General features: G+C 33.2%; 2 protein-coding genes and 1 long non-coding RNA gene across 3 annotated transcripts; 1 reads left to right on the top strand and 2 right to left on the bottom strand.

Moving 5' to 3' along the window:
- Positions 1 to 5,437: 5,437 nt before the first annotated feature.
- On the top strand, positions 5,438 to 6,973 carry LOC140451062 (uncharacterized). The gene has a single exon (XM_072544780.1). The coding sequence runs from the start codon at positions 5,438 to 5,440 to the stop codon at positions 6,971 to 6,973; it is 1,536 nt and encodes a 511-aa protein (XP_072400881.1).
- Positions 6,974 to 9,664: 2,691 nt separating this feature from the next.
- Positions 9,665 to 15,797, bottom strand: LOC140450124 (uncharacterized). The gene is made up of 2 exons (XR_011951965.1): positions 15,453 to 15,797; positions 9,665 to 9,811 (listed from the first exon to the last, which is right to left on the bottom strand). It is a non-coding gene; the product is annotated as an uncharacterized lncRNA (long non-coding RNA).
- Positions 15,798 to 18,183: 2,386 nt separating this feature from the next.
- On the bottom strand, positions 18,184 to 22,301 carry LOC140451061 (uncharacterized). The gene is made up of 3 exons (XM_072544779.1): positions 21,302 to 22,301; positions 20,228 to 21,106; positions 18,184 to 20,066 (listed from the first exon to the last, which is right to left on the bottom strand). The coding sequence occupies exons 1-3, from the start codon at positions 22,299 to 22,301 to the stop codon at positions 18,184 to 18,186; spliced, it is 3,762 nt and encodes a 1,253-aa protein (XP_072400880.1).
- Positions 22,302 to 23,575: the final 1,274 nt, after the last annotated feature.

Raw genomic sequence — 23,575 nt, 5'->3', positions numbered from 1 at the left:
TATATATATATATATATATATATATATATATATATATATATATATATATATATATATATATATATATATATATATATATATATATATACCCGGTATTTAGGCGGCACACGCCCTTCCGATAGGGATCTATGGAGGAGTATCACCAAGCCGCAAGCCCTTATCTCTTGCCGTACTGCTCCACCATAGGCCGATCAGATACCAGCATATTCTAGACTAATCCGCAGATTCATTTAGAATTTTAAACTGCTGCGTTAGCCTTTTTGTTTTCTGTACACCGAGCTGGGGATTGAACTGACATCTCTCGCAGTGAAGCGAAGGAGAAGCCAGCCGCCCAGCCCGCTTGGCTATCCGATCGACAGTGGCGATGTGCCATCGCCAATAGCCCCACTGTGATTTAAATCCCTATTCTACTGTTACCTAATTTAAAAATTGACTGCATGATCAAGCTAGCGGTATGTCCTTCGGACGTGTCCGGCCAAACTGTTCTAAGTGCCATGCTTCTTTATTAGTATTGTTCCATGTCAGTAGTTGCTTATAAACGTTCGGGAACGTGTCGTTTTAAGGTTAAAATTCCTATTTTGCATGAAATAATGAATGAACAAGCATTTTGTCGTGATGAAACAGTTAAAAACAAAAAACGTAAGAGAAAAATACAGAGTGAGGCACGAGTTAGTGGAAATTCGTACAATACCGATAAATTTAAAAAACTAGTTCCGGCAAGTCGTAAACCTAAAAACGAGGTTAGTATTAATTTTTATTTTCGAGTATGTGTGCAATAATGAAGTTAGCAACAAAAACCAATATTTGCAATGTAACCTTATATTTTGCTTTTTTTGTTTTCAGGTTGAATGCAAATGTAAGAACAGCTATTGTAAGGAACTGACTGGAATAGAGAAGATGCAACTCCATGAGTCCTACTATTCACTGGATTTAAATGCACAGGGTAGTTATCTTATGGGACTGATTCAGATACTTCCGGTGACACGACGTCGTCATGGTACTTACGATGATGATTCAGAGAGCCGACGCCAATGCACTATGAGTTACAGTTAAAAAGTTTGTAAACAGACATTCATGAAGATTTTTGCTGTTACTCCCCAAAGGATTACAACCATTGTCAAGAAGAAAAAAGTGGGGATTACATGTACACAGACAAGCGAGGTGGTTCAAAAATGTTTAAATTCACTGTCCATGATCGTCGTTTAGTGAAACAACATATTAATAGCTTCCCTAGAGATGTCAGTCATTACAACCGACTTAAGTCGGACAAAGAGTATTTGAGCTCTGATCTGAATGTGCCTAGGCTTTTCAGGGCATTTCAAGAAAAGAATCCTTGTACTCATATTTCACACAAGTTTTACCGAAGTGTTTTTTTGAAGGATTTTGCGAACCTATCCTTCCGTCGACCACGAGTGGATACTTGCAAAACATGCGATCAACTGAGCATATCAACCAAAAGTTCTGACCCAGCAACCAAGAAAACAGGGACAACAAAACTTGAGTTACATCACCGCCAAGTAGAAGCTGTTTTCGCATCTATAAAAAGCGACTTTATACGAAGCACCTTGCCAGTAAGTGACACGTGCACCATAACAATGGATTTGCAGAAAGTTTTTTCGTTACCCAAACTAATTCACAGTAGTATGTACTATTCCCGCCAAATATCTGGTTACAACTTTGGTATTCACGTGGCTGATACAGATGATGGATTGATGTGTATTTGGCATGAGGGGCAATCAGGAACAGGAGGCAACCAAATGGCATCTTGCCTTTTACAAACACTAAACTGTGGACTACTCAATACATACAAAAAAAATCTGTGCGTTTGGAGTGATAACTGTGCAGGTCAGTTGAAAAACAGAATGCTTTTGTTCTTGTACATTTTTCTTGTCTGCCATGAAGTTTTTGAAACGATTGATCATAAGTTTCTTGTATCAGGTCATTCGTTCTCAGCTTCAGATCGGGATTTTGCTTTAATCGAAAAAAGAGCAAGACAATGCAAGCTAATTAATATGCAGGATGTTATGAAGGCGATAGTCACAGCGAGACCTTCACGTCCTTACAAAGTTCTGAACATGGGTGACGAGGAAACGTTTTTTGATTTTGATGCAGCCTCTTCCGCGTTTCTGAATACAGCCAAACTTGGAATTTCTACAGCTGTTTAGATTCGAGTTTCAAAGAACAACCCTTTCATGTACAAGAAAAGTTACAGTGATTTAGCAACGTGGGAAAGTTGTATAGTCCTAAAACCTGGCATTACTGCCACTACCATCAAAAATGCTACACTGTCTTCTCTTCCAAATTCCTTACCTTTAAAAGAATCTAAAAAGAAAGACATTACTGCAATGTTGCAATTTCTCGATGATGACAATAAACAATATTTTTTAAACATTTTGACAGTTTAAGCACTTTATCATTTTCATTTTTTGTAATATGTGTTATATTTGAAGCATGTTTAATATTTAAAATGACTTAATTTAACTGTTTTTATTTTTAAATAAACGATTTACGACAATAAATTTGATTCAAAAACGGTTTTTTGTGTTTTCCCAATAAAATGTTTTTTGGCACTTAGATCACTTTGCCCCGTCACTCTACAATTATTTCACTAAAAATCTTATGCCCAGAACTCTTCGGCAAACCAAATCTATCCAAAAAACTCTCTGGTTTACTTAGCATCCAAATCGTAAACATTAATTTTTTTTCCAATGGAATTATTCTGTCTTCCAACTGATGGATATGACCAATACAATTAAAGAGTCTCTGAAAATATATAAGAATATAGACGTGACGTTATTAATTTATTACACAATTTTACCTGGAAAGTAACTCTGGACATACGAAAATGTTCTCTAAATTGGATATCGGAATAACGTGGAATGGTATATTCGAAATAATTTTCATTCCGTGTTATTTCACCTCGCCCTTCTGGAACATTTTGAGGCGCATCCACTAAATTCACCACGGCATTCGCAACTTGGAGGATAATATCGTCCCCAAACAAAAATGCTTCAAGAATATTATCCATTTTAGTTGGGTTAATAAAAACAAAAACAAAGCAGCACGCACAACTGTCAAACGTCAGTCGTTCACCAAACTTTAATTCTTAGCATTAAGCGCTGTGCAATCGGATTAACCTGGTGAACGCAGTCATATTCTCAAGAAGAATAATTCTTACCAGGGTTGCCATAGTTATACAAAATATGTTTTCTTATGAAAATAGAAATTTTGATTTTTAATATTACATTTTATTCTTCTCTAGGTACTTTTAAAAGAAAATTAAAGTGATTTTTTTGTATTACTTAATTTTTAGATACTTTTACTAGTTTCCATCAAAGAAAACAGTAAAATTTGAGCTTTTTTCACTTTTTAGGCTAAGTCCACAAAAAAATTCGGCATTTTTAATGCATACGTTCTTATTCAATAATTACCATTTTATCTTCTGTGTACAATCACCCTGTATACATAATGGCCTTTCTTTTTAATATTTTATTTCTTTTGTTAATTTCCAGAACAAATATTCTGTTTTGATTGTGTATGGCCCATGACGTTAATTAAAGCACAAACTGATAGATGTGAGTAGAGCGACTGGCTACGGCGTTCAGTAGGCATTAAAGCTTGCGCAGCGAAAGTGTTAATGAGTGAATATGGCTGTGAGTAATATCAGGTCTTTGACTTCACTTGTCTGGACAAGTAAAACTTTGAACTACCGGAGTTCAATATGCTTTTAAATATTCTAAGAGACACTGCTTTAGCCCTATTTCCAACGGGTGGGGTCTATCAGTACAACTATAAATGAAATTGCTTAATTTTTTAAATTTTTTTTTGTATTTTTTTCCTAGACTTGGTGTACCTTTTAATAGCACTGAATAGTACATTTTAGCATAATTTGGTGAAATTGTATGAATCACTTCAATCGCTACCTGCAAAAGTATCCTGACAGACCCCACCCGTGGGTGGGCGTTTCTTATTTTGTACTATGGCTTGGTTAATATTGCAGCTATAAATGCATTTATTATTATATACTGAGATCCAATAATCGAATGCAGAATTTCGGTTTTCTCGTCGATTGTTTCTTTACGAAGTCATTAGGAATTGCGTTAGTCCAGAAAAATATGAAAATACGAGCCCTAAATATGCGTATATAGAGAACATCACAGTTACTTGCTGCACAATTTTTTGAAATTGAGCAAATGACGAGGGATGACCCAGCCCAACGAAAACAGGGATGTATAAGTATTATATAAAAAGAAAAACTAGGTATTTTTGCCAATTGTACAAAAACTGGTTATGTATGGAACATATAAAAGCATTTTGTGCTGATCATGTAGAAAGAAAATTTACATAATTTAACCCCCTCTATTTTCTGTTTCTAATTTTAATTTTGGATGTATCCTTTTTACTTGTATTACTGTAAGTATATAGAATAATAATATTGTCTTCTTTTATATTTTTCTTTTGTATTTTGCCGTTCATGATTTTTTTAATAAACTCTTGTAAAAAAATAATGGTGTTAGTTATTTCGCAGTAAACTATAAAAATATATATTGATAGACATATTATATGTACATTTAGGTAGTACAACGTTACATCAGTAAGTTTCCTTAAAAATATTTAAATTTTTTTTTTTTTTTAATAAGGAGAATATTGTTTTAAATTTGGTACTGATATACCCCACCCGTGTATTTGTGTCACAAGAAAGTCACCCGTGGAATAGAGGGTTAGTAGAATTGTCTGTCTGAAATGTTCCACCCGGCTGTACACCAGCATAAAGTTCTAATTTTGATGTAAAGTAAGTTCGTGCGTCAACAAGAGAATATATTTTCTTCTTTCATCTTTATTTGGTTTTTTAGGCATAAACATGCGGAAGCCACATCTATCACGAAAAGCCAGCAACATTTCATCTATTGTAACGTAGGGGAGAGGCGGGAACAGTGACACACAGGGAACAGTGACACATTTAAAATCCTAGTAGAAAATATGTTAGCAAGTTGGTGATATTGTGGAATTTTACAGTTGGTATAATAAGAATACTACTTGTCTTATAAAAAGTTGACAGAATCTGTTGTGTTTGGAGAAAATCGCATGTTTGTGTTTTGTTAGTGCAGAAGTATTTTGTCAAGGGTGTTTTTAGTTGTTTACTACGAGGAAACAAACCTGAATTATTGGATTGTGTTCTGGGTCGTAAAAAAGTCGTATAAAATGTAAGTAATAGCAATAAAATTTCTTTAAAATCTTTGTAGATTAACAAAAAATTTACAAATTTTTGTATAAAACAGCATTGTGGGTACAGTGACACGAATATTGATAGGGAACAGTGACACGATGTGTCACTGTACCCTTCTTGTGAATTTCATAAAATCTTTACAGCAAATGAGTGCTGGAAAATCATATTAGGGTCTAAGAAGCTTTTGTTAATTATGAATTTACATTACAGATGGTACGTCAGAAGAAAACGGATAAGACAGTGGGTAGATTCAATGAAGATTCTATGAGGGAAGCAGTCAATCTAGTTATCAGTGGTATATCAATTCGTCAAGCTGCTAGAGAGAAAAACTTAAGCTTTAAAACCGTAAGCAGATACGTAAAGAAATACAGAGATGATCCCGAATGCCGAATGGCTCCTAACTATAAAATAAACCAAATATTTTCTTTGGAACTAGAGGAAGCTCTCGTTGATTATATCATAACGTGTTCAAAAATGTTTTACAGTTTAACAATTACCGATTGTCGCAAACTTTCATATGACTTAGCGAAAGCAAATAAATTAAAAATTCCAAAAAATTGGGAGGAGGAAAAAAAAGCTTCAGTCGACTGGTATAAAGGATTTCGCCATAGACATCGTACAATATCCTTAAGAACTCCAGAGGGATGTAGTCTAGCAAGAGCAGCAGGATTCAATAAAGAAAATGTAAACTTATTTTTTAATAAGTTGGAAATAGTTTTGCAGCGACATCCAAATTTTTCAAATGGATTCAGAATTTACAATTTAGACGAAACCGGAACTTTGACAGTTCAAAACAATTCGACAAAGGTGCTAGCCAAAAAAGGCACTAGACAAGTGTCTAAAATTCAAAGCAGTGAAAGAGGTACACTTGTTACCACATGCTGCATTGTAAGTGCAAATGGAAGTGCAATCCCACCCGTAATGGTATTTCCGAGAGTCCATTTTAAAAGCCATATGTTGGCAGGAGCGCCATGTGGGACGTTAGGCTTGGCTACGAAAGCAGGATGGATGAACACAGAATGTTTTATTGAAGTTTTAAAACATTTCATTAAACATACTTGTAGTTCAAAAGCTAACCCTTCACTATTAATCATGGACAACCATGAGAGCCATATATCTCTTGAAGCTATCATTCTGTGCAAAGATAATGGGGTCACTGTTTTGACTGTGCCTCCTCATTGCACCCATCGGTTGCAACCATTAGATGTGGGTCTGCTAAAACCGTTTCATATATTTTACAACGATGCTTTAAGTTCGTGGGAAACAGCTAATCCGGGCACACCTGTGACAATCTACCATGTAGCATCATTTGTGGGACTCGCTTACCCCAGATCTATGACACCTGTAAATATATCGGCAGCTTTTAAAAAAACTGGAATATTTCCCTTTGACCGTCACGTATTTAATGATGATGATTATTTCGCAAGCCAAGTTACAGAACGACCATTAGTTAATTCACCAAATATTGATCCAAAACCATCTACCTCGACAGGAGGTACCACAGATAACTCTATCAAGAACCAGGACGTAACTCCATTACAGAAATTGTCACCTTCATCCACAAGTGGAAGAAAATTGACATTTGTAAGTCCATCAGCTATTCGTGAATATCCAAAAAAAAGTCTGACAATTTCGGTTAAAACTAGAAGAAAAAAAGGCAAGACTATGATTGCTACTGACACTCCAGAGAAAAACGAAATTGAAGGTAATAGAGCCAAAAAGCGAAAACAGTTAAAAGAAGCATAATCTCAGAAGACATTAAAAACAATGATGATGTTATTGAGTCGGAAGACGAAGATGGTAAAACTTATAGTCTCCATAATTCTGACACGTCAGAGGGAAGTATAATATTTTCAGATAGTGATGATGAAGACCTATGTGATTTGACATTAGATCCAGCCAAAATTTGCGACATTAAGATCAATGATTTCTTATTAGTGAGACTCAAATATGAAGCCCATTCCAATAAAGAAATCGAAAAATATTATATTGGGAAAGTTGTGGTGATAAACACCATTGGTACGATGGAAGTCAGTTTTTTACGTAAAAATTCAAAAAATGTCACATGCTTTGTGTTTCCATGTGTCACAGACATTGGTGTTATATTCAACAACCAGATTATAAAAATTTTGGACCATCCAAAAATTAGCAGGGGTCGACACTTTTTTCCTAATGTTAAAACGGACTTGATTTCATAGAAAACAACAAGCATTTATATTTTTCTATAGATCAATAATAAAGATACGTTTTTATTGTTTAATTAGTCCTAAATAATAATACTTACATATTACAGTTGAAAAATGTCTTTGTGTCAGTGTACCCTTCATACCAGTGAACACTGACACAATGCAAAGTTTCAGACTTTTTTTTAAATCTATTTGTTTTCTTAATTTATAGCAATGTAGTCATTCATGATGTATTTGCAACACAATAACACGTCCAAATTGATATTTGCAAGTAAAATCCTATTAATGGTCTAGCGATGACAGAAATTCAAATTTTTCTGTGTCACTGTACCCACCTCTCCCCTACTCTCCCATTGAATAAAAACGTTGACACTTGTTATTAATATTAAATATTTCAAAAATTTCCCTAATGGAACCAACTTGTTGCAGTATGCCAACAAGTTGCCTTGCTGCTTGAATTGCATGCTGTGGTAAATGCGCCGAAAAAAATAAACTTTAATTTTAGGCCTAAATATTTTCTGTTTAAAGTGTTCATTTGTCTTCTAATTAGGTTATTTATATAGTACTTTTTTAAAAATAGTTAATCTAGATAGAAGTGTGTTTTTGTTCATCATTTTTATTGTGAGTTCGATTTTTGTCAGAGTTTAGAATACATTGAAAACTTGGAAATAGTATCAACTAAATTATTCATAGCTCAGTTCTTTATAAAAAAAGAACAAAAAAGCCACTTCAGGATACTTAAAATTTGTACTTAATAGGCTTAACCCATTCGCGAGTGTTATTATGTATTCACCAGTCCGATGGAGTCTGATGAAAAAAAAAATTTAATTGAAAAACCTTTCTTATTTTGATCAAGTTTGTAATCTTAATTTAAGAGCCACAAAGTATTTTCAAAATAGAAACTTTTCTGTCAAATTATAACCAATCTTTGGTATTGCCGGACATATGACAGAACTTTCATCCGTTTCATCTCTGATGTAGGTGAGAAAGTGATTTAGATTTCCTTGAAGAATCTTCTTGTTGATGTAATTCCAATTTCTTGTTTTATAATAATCATAAATCGACTTTTCAAATTTGAAGTCAATGCTAACCTAATAATTATTATAAATAAATATATACGTAGAGGAACGTCTTTGATGTTAAAAATCCTTGATGTTGATCTACCATTTTTTACGTCATAGAAATTCAGCATTTTCGTTACTGGCGGCTAAGTTTGAATTTCACTTATTGCTCTACTTATTTCCTTATTGTACAGTATACATCGATTTTTTAAATTTATAGTCGACGCTAACGTAAACAAAAGTAAATAAACTTGTAACACATCTACTACTTTACTATTTTAAAACTTGATAAACCTTTAACTGGTTATAAAAAACACAATAACTTTTAATATTAACAATATTTTAGAGAGTACATTATTACATTTATACAATAGATCAAAATTTTGAATGTTATTATGTGGTTGTATCTTTTTTCTAAACTCAAGTCATTATTTCTGTTATAATCCTGCTATCCTGTCGTATATTTTACAGCCAATTCAATATCGATCTGATACTTCAGCGAATTTTCAAAATAGAAACTTTTCTGTCAAATTATAACCAATCTTTGGTATTGCCGGACTTATGACAGAACTTTCATCCGTTTCATCTCTGATGTAGGTGAGAAAGTGATTTAGATTTCCTTGAAGAATCTTCTTGTTGATGTAATTCCAATTTGTTTTATAATAACCATAAATCGACTTTTCAAATTTGAAGTCAATGCTAACCTAATGATTATTATAAATAAATATATACGTAGAGGAACGTCCTTGATGTTGATCTACCATTTTTTACGTCATAGAAATTCAGCATTTTCGTTACTTGCGACGTAGTTTGAATTTCACTTATTGCTCTGCTTATTTCCTTATTGTACAGTCTACATCGATTTTTTAAATTTATAGTCGACGCTAACGTAAACAAACGTAAATAAACTTGTAACACATCTACTACTTTACTGTTTTAAAACTTGATAAACCTGGAACTGGTTATAAAAAACACAATAACAACATTTAATATTAACAATATTTTAGAGAGTACATTATTACATTTATACAATAGATCAAAATTTTGAATGTTATTATGTGGTTGTATCTTTTTTCTAAACTCAAGTCGCTATTTCTGTTATAATCCTGCTATCCTGTCTTATATTTTACAGCCAATTCAATATCGATCTGATACTTCAGCGCATTATTTCTACGGATCCATAAAAAAGACCAAACTTAAAATTTCATCTTCAGCAAAACATTTTTTGTGCTAAGCAGCTAAATAAATTTCATGATTCCTGTACTTCTTAATAACCAAAGATTCATTTATTATATGTATCCAGACACTGCGATTTAGGCACAGCTTCTGCTCTTAACCTGAAAAACAAAAATAAAGTTAGAGTAAATCAACATCTATTGCATATTTTATATAATATTATAGGATAAATAAAATATTGATTTATCAGCAGATTTTGAAGACTCCTTTTATGAAATTTTTTTAATGCATTTTAGAATTTTAATAACTCTTAAAGGAGTGACGAATGCGTGGATTAAATAGCTCAGAAGCACAGCTGAAATCATTAGCCCAGTCAAAAGTAGTCAAAGGATATAAATAAACTAATTTATTCTAACCAAAGTCATTCAACACCAAATAAATCACACATCAACTTTCGCTTGCTTCATATCATTCATAGAGTTGGATATTGAAGATACACATATAAAGGAGTACCTTAAAAATAACGGAATAAACCAGACACTAAAAAAGAATAACGACAAGATAAACCGGGAAACTTACACCTCTGATTAGAATAATTAAGGGAGAGTACTCAAAATTTCAAAAACTATGAAGTCAAGGAATATTCTTTACAAACTAAAACTATCCTGCTTACCCCAGTCATCTGCCTTAACCTTCTCCTACACCATGTTCCGAATGTTTATTATATACCCACAACACAAATAACTTCATCACCTTAATAAGCTGTAGGAAATGCCAAGGAAAACATCTAACACAAATGTGCACCTCTATCCTTCCGGAGAAATGTTTGTCATGCAATGCCGAGGACCACCAAGCATGGTCCTAACAGACCAATGTCTTAACAGACCAACTAAACTCCTAATGCATTTTAAATTTTTATAAAACCCCAGAAGATGAGGTCCATACTGGATCCAAAAAGTCCAAGTAGTAATATTGAACTTATTTCTTTCAATTACTTCTGATTTGCAAATTTATTATAATTTTAAAATACACTGTGGAAAATGAATTTTCCTTGTTGAATAATTCAATTTTCATTTCCAAATCATAATTTTGTTCACAAAACTTCCTGACACTCTTACGAATTATATACAAGTTTCATTGAGATTCATCCAACTGCAAAAATTTGGTAGGTTTTGGGCTTTTTATTGTTCCATTTCCTCACATCATTAAACTAAAAATGAGATTTGTACATCTATATAATATTGATACTACCCCAGTATTTAGCAGAAATTCAGTATTTATACTCATGTTGGATCAGGTAAAACCAACCAATGATTCACCAACTATGCCACAGGAATGTCTTACAGTATTTCAAGATAATGGCTCATAACGTAAGGTTTCTACAAATTCAAATATCAACAGTTTTCAACCAAAGAAATACTTAATATACAACTATATACAAAATACGAATATATATAGTTTTGTGTGTGTGGAGAGCAAAAATGAAAATTTCATTAATCCATATTATGACTGGTTTATAATCTAACAAAAAGAAATTATATTAAGCCAAAACTTTAGAGAAGCCAACCTTGTAAAATCCCGAAAACTATTGAAAATGGGCGAAGAAAACCTCCAGGAATAAACAACTTCCTCAATAACTGCATCTATGTTTCATTCTCTGTCAAAGCCTCTAAATTACATATTTTTTGTTATCTACATTCATAATGCTTCCTTAATTAAAGATACCTTCTTCACTAAATCATCCCTTTATGATTATTCAATAATCATTGGCAATTTTAACCCACTGTCAAGTCCCACATGTACAAATCAAATCAAGTGTTTCCTTCAAAATTTCAATTTTTGTCAAATACCTACTGCTCCCATGTTTATCATGGCAGGTAACCCAATACATTACTATGTTCTAAAAATGTTATAAATAATATCACAAATATACTTGTAACTGCCAATCTGGGCAGTGATCATCTGGATCTGCAATTTAATTTTAATCTACAACTTGTTCCTAATTAAATTAATGAAGTTAAGCTGCGGAACAGCAAAAATGTAATGTACAAAATCTAATAGTAGTATGAAGAAATTTTTAAATGTAAGGCAATATTTGTCCAGATTACATTAAAAATTTCAATACTATGTTGTCTAAATTATTAATAGAAAACTCACTCGCATAAATGAATGCGCCTTTTAATTACAATCTTCCACCCTTGATTTTATCTGTAATTAAACTAAAGAGCCAGTTACTCAGGCAGAACCAAATCAATGACGCATGTGCATTAAAATCACAATTTAATGAATTAAACAAAAATATTCACAAACTTATACCACAATTTAAACTACATAAATGGTTAAATATATTGGAATGGAATAAAAAAACTGCCGAAATATAAATACTCAATACCATTTATTCATGTTAAAAATATAAAATCTTACACACATCAAATATGTACAAAACCTGAATTAAAATTATGTTGAAAATATTCATGAATGTATAAAAGGCAGTTTTTATCAATTTTTTAAATTCCATATTCAAATTCCCTTTCAGGCAAGTTTCTGATATTTTCAGGGAGACCATTAAAACATTTTATTGCTCAATACCCTGGCCCATTTTGACACCTTCTCAAATGCCAATATGATGGTATCATATTCTGCTTGTGCCTAGTATTGTAACTGTGCCGAACGTTGTGACTTCTTGAAATCATTTAGATAATAAATTTCAGAATTACAGTCATATAATAGGGATGAAGAAAAATGTAATGCTTCTGCAAAGTACCTTCAAGAAACCCCCAAATTTAGGGAAGACAATAATTCTGGGGTGCTCGGTACAAAGAGTATAGGTCAAAATATTATTTTTGTCGAATAAGACTATAAAGGACTATATCTTTACCTTGATATCAATAGAACAAGTCCGAATAGTAGTGACTCTAGCAGTGCTGTTGAAGAAAAAATAGAATCTGTTCCAAATTCTAGGTATGAAAATACAGAGAGATCAAAATCAGGTAATACCAGTATTGAGTAATACCAATCAAAAAAAAGAGTGGAACATAAAAGAAATCGAAATTATGGAAAAGCTTATGCAACAGAAAAAAATAAGGTAAAACTGCACGCTGCATGAAAAAACTTAAAGCCTGTAGATATAAATGCAATAACAAAATTTCAGAAGATATACAAAAAAAGCTATTTGATGAATATTGGTCTATGGTCTATTCTAAAACTACTAGAAAAATTAAAGACTTTAGATCCTGATAAAGAAAAAGTTCGAAATGTGACTCACGTTTTTCATTTAAAGGCGAATGGCGCTAGAACTCAAGTTTATAAAAAATGTTTTATGAACACATTTGATGAGACAAATATGTTTATTACACTGGCTCCTACAAATAAGGATTCAACTACTTCAGGGAGAATACTGATGACCAGCGAGGTTGTCATCCTTCTGCTAACAAGCATAAGAAACTATTAATGCAGTGAAGTCCCACATGAATTCTTTTCCCCAATATGAATCTCATTATACTCGACAAGAGATTAGTAGATTGTATTTGTCATGCCATCTTAATCTTCAGAAAATGTACAAATCATACTGTGAAGAAAATTAATCACCTGTCTCTAGATCTACCTATGAAAGGGAGTTCCATAAAATGAACATTTCATTTAAAAAACCTAAACTAGATAAGTGCCATAAATGTGATGTGCTGAAGCTGAGTAATAAACTTAAAGTTACTGAAAGCGAAGATTATAAAACTAAAATAAAAGATGAGATAAGTATTCATCACACTGCTACAGACAATGCATATGTTATGAAGAGCAACGATACAGAAAAAGCAAAATGTGATAGTACTTTTAGATGCCTCACTTTTGACTTGCAGCAGCGTCTCACAACTCCATATGTAAATTCTTCTGTTGCCTTTTACAAAAGACAGTTATGGACATATAATCTAACTATTCATGAGAATGGAGAGGGAAGTGTAGCATGTAACATATGTGACGAAGGTGAAGGAGGAAGGGAGGTAACAATATAGCTACATGTAGTTATAAAGAATTATTATCACTACCACATGTTTCCAAAGTAACCCTGTACTTGGATACATGCAGTGGTCAGAACAAAAATTCACATATTGCTATGATGTTTTTAGTAGCAATGCAAAATATCACTAATTTAGAAGTTATTGACCATAAATTAATGGTGAGTAGACACAGTCATATGGAGTGCGATATTGATCATGGATTGATCAAAAAGCAAAAAAAAAAAGAAAAAAAAAAGAAGAAATTCAATGTTGTAGCACTTAAACATGGTGATTTCTTAAAATTTTCAGATCTTTTGAAAAGTAACTGCCTAATGTGTAAAAAAGACAAGAGGAAATTCTTTCAATTGGTTTGATGTGAACTGGTTTCGTTATACAAGAGAAAATGGAATTATTCATTATAAAACATTACTTGATGAAAAAGAGGCATTTCTGACGCTAAGTGTACTATGTAGAGGACAAACTAATGCTATGTTGGTACCCAGAAATTTGTATAAAAGCACTTTTGCTATATCAATGCAGAAGAAAAAGGATATTTTGGATCTTCTTCCTCTGATAAGTCCAGTCTCCATATGACTGTGTCTACTCACCATTAATTTATGGTCAATAACTTCTAAATTAGTGATATTTTGCATTGATACTAAAAACATCATAGCAATATGTGAAATTTAATGACAACTGATGCAGAGAAATACTTTTCTCCAGTAAGGGACTTAGCCATTAGTCTGCCATAACTGTATTAACATTATTCCTATGTTTTTATGTTTTTTTTTAATAAATATTGCATAAATATGTTTTATTTATTTATTTTTTAATAAACAACAGCTTTTTGGGCTAAACAAAATAGCATAAGTCATCTGGTATGTGTGGTCTAAATAATATGTCACATTTTTTTTTGTAATTTCCATTTAAAAAAAAATATACTTTGTTCAAGATTAATATTTACAAAGTAAAATAGGTAAATATAACAATTCTGTGTACTACGATTTAGGAGATATGACAATTAATTAGCTTCAGAACAAAATTATTTATCGTTTTTTGCTTCTCCTGAAAAGTTGACTAAATTGACCTATCCTTCTTTTACCGAGCACCCTAGAATTTTGATAGAGATACCTACCTTACATTATGTAGATAATTAGCTCAGAAATTTTTATAAGAACAATCATACTCTAAATGCCCTTCAGATTATCACAAAGAAGATGAATATGACGAAACATTATTTAAAGGAAATAAGGAGCAAATATGACTACTGTTGGATTAATTATTTCTTCCTGAATGAATGGAAGATGCAACTCCATGAAATGTAAAACATACTGGAATGAATTAAACAAACTGTCCAAATATTTATTTAATACAGGGGATAACTCCATTAAGTTTAAATTACAATATACAATATCACAGTTAGGATTCAAAACTTGAAATTACTTAAAATATAAAATCAATATCAAAGAGTTTAAAAAATGCGACTAAAAATCTTACATACTAAAAATGTAACAAGAACAAAATTCAACAATACTAATATACATATCACAAAGCAAGAGATCTTTTTAACTGAGTTAAAGTTATATTGAAAATATCAAAATCGAGAACATTTAATAGTAACATAGAGCTATGGGAAGTAGCTAGTAATTGGGAACATTAAAGTTAACCTGGCTTAAAAGGTTTGGACAATCATTAAATTCATGTATGATCTTATATATAAATATAGCTCCCTAACATCACGACAGTTCTTGAGTGAGGAAAAACTAAGGATATAATTAATGAGTAGATATAAACTAAATATATTACTTACATTCATTAATTGTCCACGATATGTTTACATGTGGTCACATATGAATCAAACAGTTTGATAACCGATTCTTCTTTTCGAGAGAACATGTCTGCAAATGTACAAGTTTACTCCTGCATATCAACTTAAAATCCACGTACTATAAGTATTTTAGTATCCATGTCCATTATACTAAAACTAAGTTAAAACCGTAAAACCTTGTGAGTGTTTACTGGAGACAGGAACAGGAACGCCGGCGACGCTTCCTCTTTGTTCTCCATCTCCATTTTCTTTTCGTTTTCGTGACGGTGCCGGGTGCCGGCGCATGGCGCATCCCAAATTTATTACCAAGCGCAGATCCGGCCGCAAATGAATTACAGCTGACAAGCTGACATCGTTTATCTTACCACAGTATGGACCACGGTTCGTAGACTTATTAGGGTTGCCTCTTCCGCCTAACCAATGAACATTAAGCCCGAAACTGTACTCTGGTGACGTAATTCTTCCCCTTCAACCAATCAACACTGCAATCGACGTGTCCTCTACATTTAGTTTTTCAATCGCGAATAAATGGGTTTTGTATTCTTGGCCCTGATTCTATTTCATTTCGATGTCGAAATTTAAAAGCGACTACGCCATGACAGTCGCAATCGTTAGCGATTCTCATTCATTTCGATTGTAGTTAAAATTGGGGATATTTACTTTATCATTTTGACACTGCTGAAAATTTGGGGGTTGGCCCTGTTGTTTATTGGCTGCACGCTGCACTACGCTTGTTAAATGTTTGTTTTGTTTACGTTACGTGAACGACTTTTTTTTCTTGTTTGAGTTGTTAAATCATAAATAGTGGCCATTCTCAATTATATTTTGAATTGAAAGAAAAGATGGCAAGAAAAAAAAGGCGATGTGGGAGATCCTTAAGTTATAACCACTAAGATTTGACTTAGTGGTTATATTCTAATATATTTTTAAATTTACTGCAGCTTAGTAATACTAACCCTAAACATTTTGGGTATCCTAGAGGCATAAACACTTTCTTCCAAATATGGTTCTAATACCCTTATTAAATAATTTGCAGCTTGTTTATTAAGCCGGAATTGCTGCCTAAATTGAGCATCACTTAGTGAAAAAGAATTTTGAGTATCCCGTAACATTCTTCTTATCCTTCGTTGTTAGCGTCGGATATCTATCCTCTCTAATTCCTCCAAAACTAGCAAATGTCCGTAAAACACAGCCATATTAATACTTTGTGCCTCAGTTTTCCTTGCAAGGATCAAAACAATACCGCCTACCTAAACTGAACCTAAGTTCACTTCTCCCAGTCCAGCCAGTCATGTCATGTCAGATTAATTTCGACTCGAAATGAAATTTCAACCACTTTCTTGAAGTTGAAGTTAATTTCGATAAATCGAAAATTAGTGACGTCGTTTGGTTAGTTTAGCTGAAATCCACAAGGTTCGCAAAGTCGCATTTCGACGTCGCCATATTAATTTCGACATGTTTTGAGTCGAAATCTCAATTAGAATCTGGGCCCTTGTGTACTCTGGTGACGTAACTCAAGCATCCCCACCCCAGTCGGAAGAGGCAACCGTAGTAAGTCTACGAACCGTGAGTATGGACTAGTGGTCTGTGGTATGGACCATGATACTATGACTAACAAGATAGGATCTTCCCGTAGCACAAAATCGGTCGTGTTCGCGCATGCCGTCATTGGAGAGCAGAATTTAAATTCTTGTTAAAGTTAAATGGGATTTTTATGCATTCTGTGATAAAATGATTCAATTAGCAAAATAATAATATTAAATAAAGGTTTAATAATTACAGTAATCGCACACAAAAGGATATCTCCAAACTATTTATTAAAGATTATTTATTGACACATACAAAAAATTGACATTACGAACGTGCAAGTCTCCAATTACGTCACGACTTATGCGCAATATCTTATCTTCTTAATCATAGTATCATGGTATGGACTACCTAAGCTTTGATGTCAGAATAGGCGAGGTTTTTAAAAACCTTTCCAAACATTTATAATTTGTATGTATTTGTCCCATAAGAAGTTGGAAATAATGTTTTTTGAACTTTTTGAAGAATAAATAAGGACTTTTGGTTATGGACATTCATTATGTGTGATTCGTATTTGTTGTTCGTGAATTTGTGAGGAAAGAATATCAAACGATTAAGGGAGGGATCAGACTGTTCGACCGGTTCGATCAGACCACAGAATAATAAACAATCAGAATGCCTACTCTGCTTGAAAAAATAAGGACGCGCATCTCGTTCGCGCAGACGAAATCAGCTATGTTTTAAACGGAACCAATGCTTTTCAGTGACATTTTATCTGGTGTGCATAGAAAAATTAACCCGGTTTAATTTATTTACAGCAACTATGGACATAATTGTTTAAATTGTTGAATTAAATTGACTGGTAGCTGGTTAATCGTGGTGGTAAATAGTTGTTCGATAGGGTGAAGAAATAACTTATAAAATGAAATCTCTTCGCACGTTCTTTATTGTCTGCTCTTATGGCAACATATGGAAACATACTGCTTTTATAAACTTGTAATGACTTTGCCTAGGGCTGACAGGGTTGCCGTCTAGGCAAATTAAAACTTAGGTCTAAGAATTTACATATATGTACATAGAATAGAAATATTTTGAAACAATAGAATAAAAATATTTTGAAACGATTTTAAACAAACTCCCCCGTTGAAGGGTACCTTCAAAATAGATTATAAATATAAATAAAGTCTTATGTATCAATACTATCACTAACACTCTCTTGCTGCATTGGTAACGGACACAAATGACGAACAGAGCGAATAACTGTCTTATTGTTTGTTTTTACCTCTGCCACTCTTGAAAGTTTATCTTTACCGGAATGCAAGTTAATAATACGTCCCAAAGGCCATCTACATGGTGGTTGTTGATAACTGCGAATTAACACTAAAGTTCCAATCTTCAAATGGGACGAACATTCTTTCCATTTGTATTGCTGTTGCAGTTGCGAAACGTATTCTTTCACATAACGATTCCAAAATTGTTGATACATATGACGAATCGTTTTGTAGTTGGAGAGCCTGCCTATTGGGATTGTGCTTAAGTCAGTGTCGGGAATGGTTGTAATAGGACGGCCAGTCAGGAAATGGGATGGAGTAAGTGGCGATAGGTCACTTGGGTCATTAGAGAGTGCAAACATAGGTCTAGAATTTAAGACTCCCTCGATCTGAATTAGCAGAGAATTAAAATCTTCGTAGATAAGTTTTTTGTCGAGTAACACCCTCTTTAAATGGTGTTTCATGCTTTTAACTGCCGCCTCCCAAAGACCGCCAAAATTAGGCGCATACGGTGGAATGAAATGCCAATTTATATTATGATCAATAGCGTAATTGTGAATATAAGTATTATTTTTTAAAAGAAATTGACCAAATTGTTTAAGTTCATTGCGAGCTCCAACGAAAGTGGATCCATTATCTGAATAAATGTCATTGGGGATACCTCGTCGAGCTATGAAACGCTTCAAGCAGGATAGGAAACAGTCTGTTGTGAGATTTGTAATGAGTTCAAGATGAATTGCTTTGGTACAAAAGCATACAAAAACACAAACGTAACCTTTTATTTCTTTGGCTCCCTTACCCGATTTATTGTTTAGTAAAAATGGTCCTGCAAAATCTATGCCACAGTGCTGAAATGGCAGTGATGGGGTTGTGCGAGCTTCGGGCAAACTGGCCATTGGACAACTGGCAAATGTAGGTTTAAATTTAAAACAAGTAAGACAATTTCTTACTGTTTTTCTTGCAAGGTCTCTCCCCCGAATTGGCCAATAATATTGTCGAATTGATGAGAGAAGGAGTTGAGGACCTGCATGTAATACGACTTTATGTTTATGCTCAAATAGCGACTTAGTGAAAGGATGATTAGATGAAATTAATATAGGGTGTTTAGAGTTAAAGTCTAATCCAGATAATCTAAGTAGACCGCCTACTCGTAATACATAATTTTCATCTAAAAATGGAGTAAGATTTGAAACTTTATGTTTCATTGGTAATGGTTTATTGGAATTTAAAATAGATATTTCCTCTGCGATTGATTTCAATTGTGCAAGTTTTATTATGTCTGAAATATCTTTACATCGGGCTTGTAATTCTGAAAGGTCATTGAAACCCGTTACTAGGTCATCAACATAGAAATCATTAAGAATTGTCTGTGAAGCTGTCGGTAATGTATTACAGTGATCAATTGCTAATCGATTTATGCATTTTATTCCTAAGTATAGCGAACTAGTACAACCGTACGTAACGGTTTTTAATTGATAAATTGAAAATTCATCTGCTGGGTTGTCCCTCCACAGGATCTGTTGAAGGGGCTTGTGCGCATCATGTATAAGGATCTGCCTATACATTTTACTAACGTCAGCAGACACAACATACAACATTAAAATGTCAAATATGTTATTTTGCACCTTTGGTCCAACATATTGTAACTCATTGAGAGACCATCCAGAACTACTTGGACTTGATCCATCGAAGACCACTCTAAGTTGAGTAGTCAGACTACTAGGCTTGTATATGCCATGGTGGGGAAAAAAATAAGTTGGTTCAGTGACCATGTCACTTTCTACCCTGGTCATGTGACCTAAATCGATATATTCATGTATAAATTTTTGTATAATTGATAAAATTGAGGATGAGTTTTGAATCGGTTTTCGAGTGATATGAATTGTTTTTTTGCTATTTCTTTTGAATCTCCCAATAAATCGGTAGAATATTTGAAGGGCAACTTCACTACAAACTGACCGTTTTCATTTCTTTGAGTGTGTTTGGTAAATAGTTCCTCACACTGGACGTCATCTTTTGATAACATCATAGGTTCATTTATCTCATTGAGTTCCCAGAATTTACGTAACTGATTGTCTTCTGGTATAAAGTATTGTGAAAAATTGCATAACGACGTTGATATCGCATTCATTACAGTACCAGATATTACCCACCCAAGTTTGGTATTTTGAAGCACTGGTGCATGTTTTCCTAATTTAATATTACCATCTAATAGCAGTTCCCAGAACAAACTGGCACCTATGATCATGTCAACTTTCTGAGGAGTATTGAAAGTAGGATCAGACAATTCGATATTTTGAGGAATGGAAATTGTAGAGATATCAAATTGTTGTAACGGAATAGTTGAAATGAATGGTGTTACATAACAAGATAATTGAAATTGGAAACTATTTTTGTTTGAGAAAATTGTAATTGAAGTTTTCTTTCTTAAAGTAGAAACCACTTGGTTAATACCAATAATAGCTAATTCGGTATTGGTTAATGGTAACCCTAACCGTTTGACAAACTCTTCGGTAATCAAATGGGATTGAGCTCCTGAATAGAGCAGAGCTCTACATTGATGCAATTGATTGTTTTGGTCTTTAACTTTGAATGTTACTGTCGACAGAATTATATTAGATTGTGTATTTCTTTCTGTAACTAAGCATTGTTGATTTGGGACTGAAATTGCTTGACTATTGTGAGAAATTGCTTGTGAATTGTGTGACACCTGGTCACTATTATTTGGATGATTCTGAGCACCTACTGATTGAATTGTGTCTCGTGAATTGTATTGATTATTGTTGTTGTTGTATGCATTTGACTGTGTGTTTTGACTTTGATATGAACGAGAATAATCTTGGTGTAATAAAGTGTTGTGTTTACGTTTACACTTACGACATGATCCGCTACTGCACCTTTCCTTGGGGTGACCAAAACGTAAACAATTCGGACATAGTTTTAAAGATTTAATATTTTCCCATCTGTCATTAATTGTTAATTTTAAAAATTCGGGGCAAGAATATATTAAATGATCACTCTTGCAAAAATTGCACTGAATTTGATTTATTGATAAATGAAATTGTGATCGAGATTGTAGAGGTTTCTGAAACCCAGAGTGATTTTTGACGGTCATCATTGAGGAGGAATGAGGCTCTTCTTGAGATTGTAATATGTCTTGTCTCTGTTTAAGGAATTCAAGAAATTCATTTAAGTGAGGCAATTCTACGGAAGTGTGGTATTCTTTCCACTTATTTTGAGTTACTTTGTCTAATTTATTGTACACAACATGAATAATTGTCATATCCCATAGAGACTCTTTAGTGAGCTTCATTCCTTCTAAATATGATAAATGCTTTGAAACTTCATCGATTAACCCTCTGAATTGCATGAATGTGCCTTTATGTATCGAATTTAAATTGAAAATAGATTTTAAGTGGGTGTCTACTAGAAACTTTTTTCGATCAAATTTGTCACAAAGCATATTCCATGCAGCATGATAGTCTTGGGAATCAGTAAAACCCTCTATTGTTCGTTTGGCATAACCTTCCAACGCAGCTTTTAAAAAGTTAAACTTTTGACCTGCACTTAATGATGAATTTGAATCGATAGTGTTTATAAAATTGGTTTTGAATTCGAGCCACTGCTCATATTCACCATTAAATGTAGGAAGCTTGATTTTAGGCAAAAGAAAATTTTGAAGTGGATCGTGATTAATTACATTTTGAGGTGTGACATTTATTACCGGAGAAGAATTGCTGTTTATGTATTCCTCTAAATATGAAATTGCTGTATAAAAATGATTTTCAAATGGATCACGTTCATTAAAATGAATTTCTAATTGATCGTCCGAACATTTCTCCTCGATAGATTGCTGAATAGTTTCAAATTGACTTAATAATTCAAGATTATTTTTGTATCGCATATTTACATCGCCTAATGTCGGTTTAAGTGAACCATCAATTATTTTATTTACAAAATTTGTTAATGAAGTTAATTTACGTTTAAGAGAACCTCTATTTCTTATTAATTGTGCAATATCTGAGCTCGACATTATTTATTTTTTAATTGAAATGTTCGTAAATATCTCTAAATCTGACAAGTTATAATACCATGCAAATTCAAAAAGATCAAAAAAGTCTGAAATACCAGAATCTATAAATAGCACTGCGATAAGGGTTAAGGGTAGGATTTATCTTAAGATGGTATATAAGTGGAACAGACTTACAGCTTTTCAGGGATGCGCGTCTGCAATCGCTCAGCAAATTGGCCACAGGAACACCGCTTCGTGTTTGTCAACGTTCTTTTGACTCGCTGTCCCGTTCTCTGATGGGTTGAAAGGCACAGATGCACTAATAGAAACTTTTGCGTTACTTTTAACAAATTGATGATTTAAAAATTGAAATTGTTACGATTTACCACCGAATTCGGCTACGAATGACCAAAAAAATTGTATGTTTAAATTGTTGAATTAAATTGACTGGTAGCTAGTTAATCGTGGTGGTAAATAGTTGTTCGATAGGGTGAAGAAATAACTTATAAAATGAAATCTCTTCGCACGTTCTTTATTGTCTGCTCTTATGGCAACATATGGAAACATACTGCTTTTATAAACTTGTAATGACTTTGCCTAGGGCTGACAGGGTTGCCGTCTAGGCAAATTAAAACTTAGGTCTAAGAATTTACATATATGTACATAGAATAGAAATATTTTGAAACAATAGAATAAAAATATTTTGAAACGATTTTAAACAATAATATGCATTATTTTATTCGTACTTTTAGTTGAAGAATAGATTAAATTATTTCAAATGTACTAAATTATTAATCTCTAAAAATTTAAATTGCAGTTCTGTCGTAACTTTTCACAGATTTCTCAATTCAAGTCTATGTTTCCGTTTAAAATATGATGATCGCGTGCTGACAAACTTCAAAGGCGGCATCTGAGAGTGGGAATTCTGATTGTTATTTATTCTGTGACCAGACCGGCCGTCAACGATCGACCAACATTATCAGTCCATGAAAATATATTGTGGACCGACCATCACTTACAGAGCAACCGACGAAATTATGCTAAGTTAAAATTCTCTGAAAATATCAAATAAATCAAATAAGAAAGTTTTGATGTATTCAGTGCGGTTAGATCACAATCAGCTGGAGAGAAACTCAAGAGAAAGACAGACGCAACGAGGGTATAATAAATGTATATTGATATTTTGCATTACGTTGTGGAGTGGTAATTAAAGTCGGTAGTATTTCATATACTGTTGTTATTATTTACAACCCGGTCCGATCAGTGGCGGCTGGTGTGGTTAAATTTTGGGTAGG

The sequence above is a fragment of the Diabrotica undecimpunctata genome, chromosome 9 (assembly GCF_040954645.1).
Source record: "Diabrotica undecimpunctata isolate CICGRU chromosome 9, icDiaUnde3, whole genome shotgun sequence".
NCBI lineage: Eukaryota > Metazoa > Arthropoda > Insecta > Coleoptera > Chrysomelidae > Diabrotica > Diabrotica undecimpunctata.
The sequence above is the reverse complement of the archived record's forward strand: the minus strand, read 5'-3'. Positions and strand labels throughout refer to the sequence as shown.